A 2,757-nucleotide genomic window follows, 5' to 3' on the forward strand; every position below is an offset into this window, starting at 1 on the left:
AATTAAGTTGGGCGTGCATCAAATCTCCACCGTTGCTGCAGAACAGTGAAGTTCAGTCAACGGCAGCGCCTAACGGGCCATATATAGGGTATTAAATGCCCTTGAAGATGCACGGGACATAGCCCGTTAACACATGAATTGCCTTTTTTTATTTAGTGGCGAATTTCGCAATTCCTGTGTTAACGGGTTATGTCCCGTGCATCTTCAAGGGCATTTAATACCCTATATATGGCCCGTTAGGCGCTGCCATGTCAGCTCCACGACGCCATCTCCCACACTCAAAGTCGTAAATATAAACTGTCTTCATCAAAGTTGCTGATTGGAATCCGCCTATGAGAAGTAGCTTGCGATTCACAGCAACGCACTGACAGCCTAATGGTATTTTAGTATTGGGGGGATCATCGATTGGAGGTAGCCTTTCCCAGGTGTCCTTCACAGGGTCGTATACCGTTAGTACATGTGGGAAGTATTCATTTGGAAGGAACTTGTATTCTTCTTGAACGAAGCAAAGAAGATGCTCGCTGGTCCCAAATTTCTTCCTGTCACCATAGAAAGTAGGGCTACTTAGTATAGCCTCCCAGCTTTTGCACACAGCTTTCAGAGTATCGTGTGATTTGTGAGGCATTTTCAGCAAACACTTTCGAACGACATCCTCCGGAATAGCCTCCATTACCACCCTTTTTAGACCAATTTGCTGAACGATAGAGTTTACCTGGAGTTTTACCACATATAAAGAAATAAGCAAGAAAGTGAACCACAGTAACTCAAAAGAGAAAAGTGCAGTTAAATACATAGTGGAGATGTGGAAAACCAAATTTCAAGCCGACTAGAAATCGTTAGTGGAAAACCTAATTTCAAGCCGACTAGAAATCGTTAGTCATGTCCAGTCATGAAACGCATTAAATGTTATTTATTAGTAAATTTTTTAATTCACAATATAAAGAAGCATTTAATATTAGTAAATACTTTTACACTGCAATGTTTTATGTAACAACTATTTTGACTAGATTTCTCTTGGGGAATAATATATATATTAAAAGCTATTTATTCATATTATGAAAAATATATAATTTTTGATTTATAATATAATGAAGTATTTAATATAAATTTGACATGTTAATATTTTTACATCTCAATGCTTTATGTAAAAGATCATGACCTCCACATGAACATGGCTTACCTTTATGGAGGAAAATTATATACATATGTGGGGCATGAAATGGGTTTAGTTAGTTTTGCAATTTAAAGTTTTTAAATGAATTTAGTATTTCATTTTATTACAACATATTTTTTATTATACCTTTAACTCATTCAATGTTAATTCATTATCAACTTTTTATATTTAGAGTTTTTAATTTGAGATTTCGTATTTTAATTATGGCTAATAATTATAATATGAGGATGGTAAAATATTAATAATATAAAATGTGGATTTGAGCTCTATTGACAATAATAACAAAAAAAGTTGATGGATGAGAGTCTCTTTATTATCAGATTAATAAATTGGTGTATGAAATACCCTTGACTGTTGCACCACCACATTGGTCCATGAGGGCTCCTTGTTTGTAGCGTGACGGACCCATATTTGGGTAGCAATTTGAGTGGTAAAGTCTATTGTGGTGTACAAACTCTACCTCCCTTTCGAACATAACCTGTGAGGCTATAAATGAGTACAAAGAGTGGACAAGTTAAAAATCCTTCAACACTTTCTCCTAGTTCTCCTTTAGAGGTATGATAATCTCATCTCACATTAGTTCTCCTCAATTTTTTTACATGCTTCAACCATGATATGTCAACTACTACATAGTACATCGTAGAATGGAAATGCACTTACATATGACACACTATACTTTCACAACATGGAACTATGTTATCTTGGTTTATCTTGTCCACTTTAGTTTATCTAATATGGTTTCATGTATGAGTTTCTTACTTCAACATGACATTAATGTTTCATAGGTGTGCTTTGGATGTGGTGAGAATTTGATGTAATATAATAATGTATAACAAGAATCTTGACTTTTACCTTTTCTTTCCCATGGTCGGTCATGGTTTTCTTGTAGATATGTTATAGCTTCACGAGTCATCCCATATTATTAGAGAACTCGAACGAACATGTCATACTTCATATCACAACCATATGTATTACTTTGCATCTTTCGTTTTCACTTTTATTACATACATCATATTTTCGAGTGAATTATTAAATTATCATAAGTCATCCATCTAGGTCCTAATAAAAGTAATTAAAACTCATGTGTAAGATCCTTTAAAGTCAAAATGTGAAAGTTCTTTAGGTAGTGTTGGTGTGAGTCTTTTCATACTTCCATTAGGGATCAAAATTTGCTCTTTTGCATTTTCATAGTAGGAGTCCCATACTGTAAATATTGCATCATTCCATTAGGTCATGATATATGTATCTACTGATGCTTGTTCTCTCTTCAGCTCCTCCCTCATAGACTATACTTGCTGATCCTCCATATTGTTTTCAGTCATGGTTCATAAAAAATTTGTAGTCCATTTCATTAGGTCTTAGGGTTTGATTTCATTGGGTCTAGGGTTTCATTACCAAGGTTAGGAAACTGATTTCCAAATGTAAATAAAGGTGAGGAAGGGTATGAGGATGATAAATAAATCAGGAATGATGGCTTGAAAGTCAGAGTTATTGAAATTTTTATTTTTGTAACCTAATGTAAATTTCACCTCAAAAGCCTGTTTTCGAGGTGAAAATAGAGTATTTTAGTGCATTTGAATTTC

General features: G+C 34.3%; 1 protein-coding gene across 1 annotated transcript; it reads right to left on the minus strand.

Moving 5' to 3' along the window:
* Positions 1–214: 214 nt before the first annotated feature.
* Positions 215–670, minus strand: LOC149242535 (F-box/kelch-repeat protein At2g44130-like). Its single transcript, XM_089370870.1, has one exon. It carries the CDS (start codon positions 668–670, stop codon positions 215–217), a length of 456 nt encoding a protein of 151 aa, XP_089226996.1.
* Between the last annotated feature and the right edge of the window lie 2,087 nt (positions 671–2,757).

This window comes from Pinus tabuliformis, chromosome 8 (assembly GCF_031772625.1).
Source record: "Pinus tabuliformis cultivar Carrire ecotype Pingquan chromosome 8, CPIR1, whole genome shotgun sequence".
Classification (NCBI taxonomy): domain Eukaryota; kingdom Viridiplantae; phylum Streptophyta; class Pinopsida; order Pinales; family Pinaceae; genus Pinus; species Pinus tabuliformis.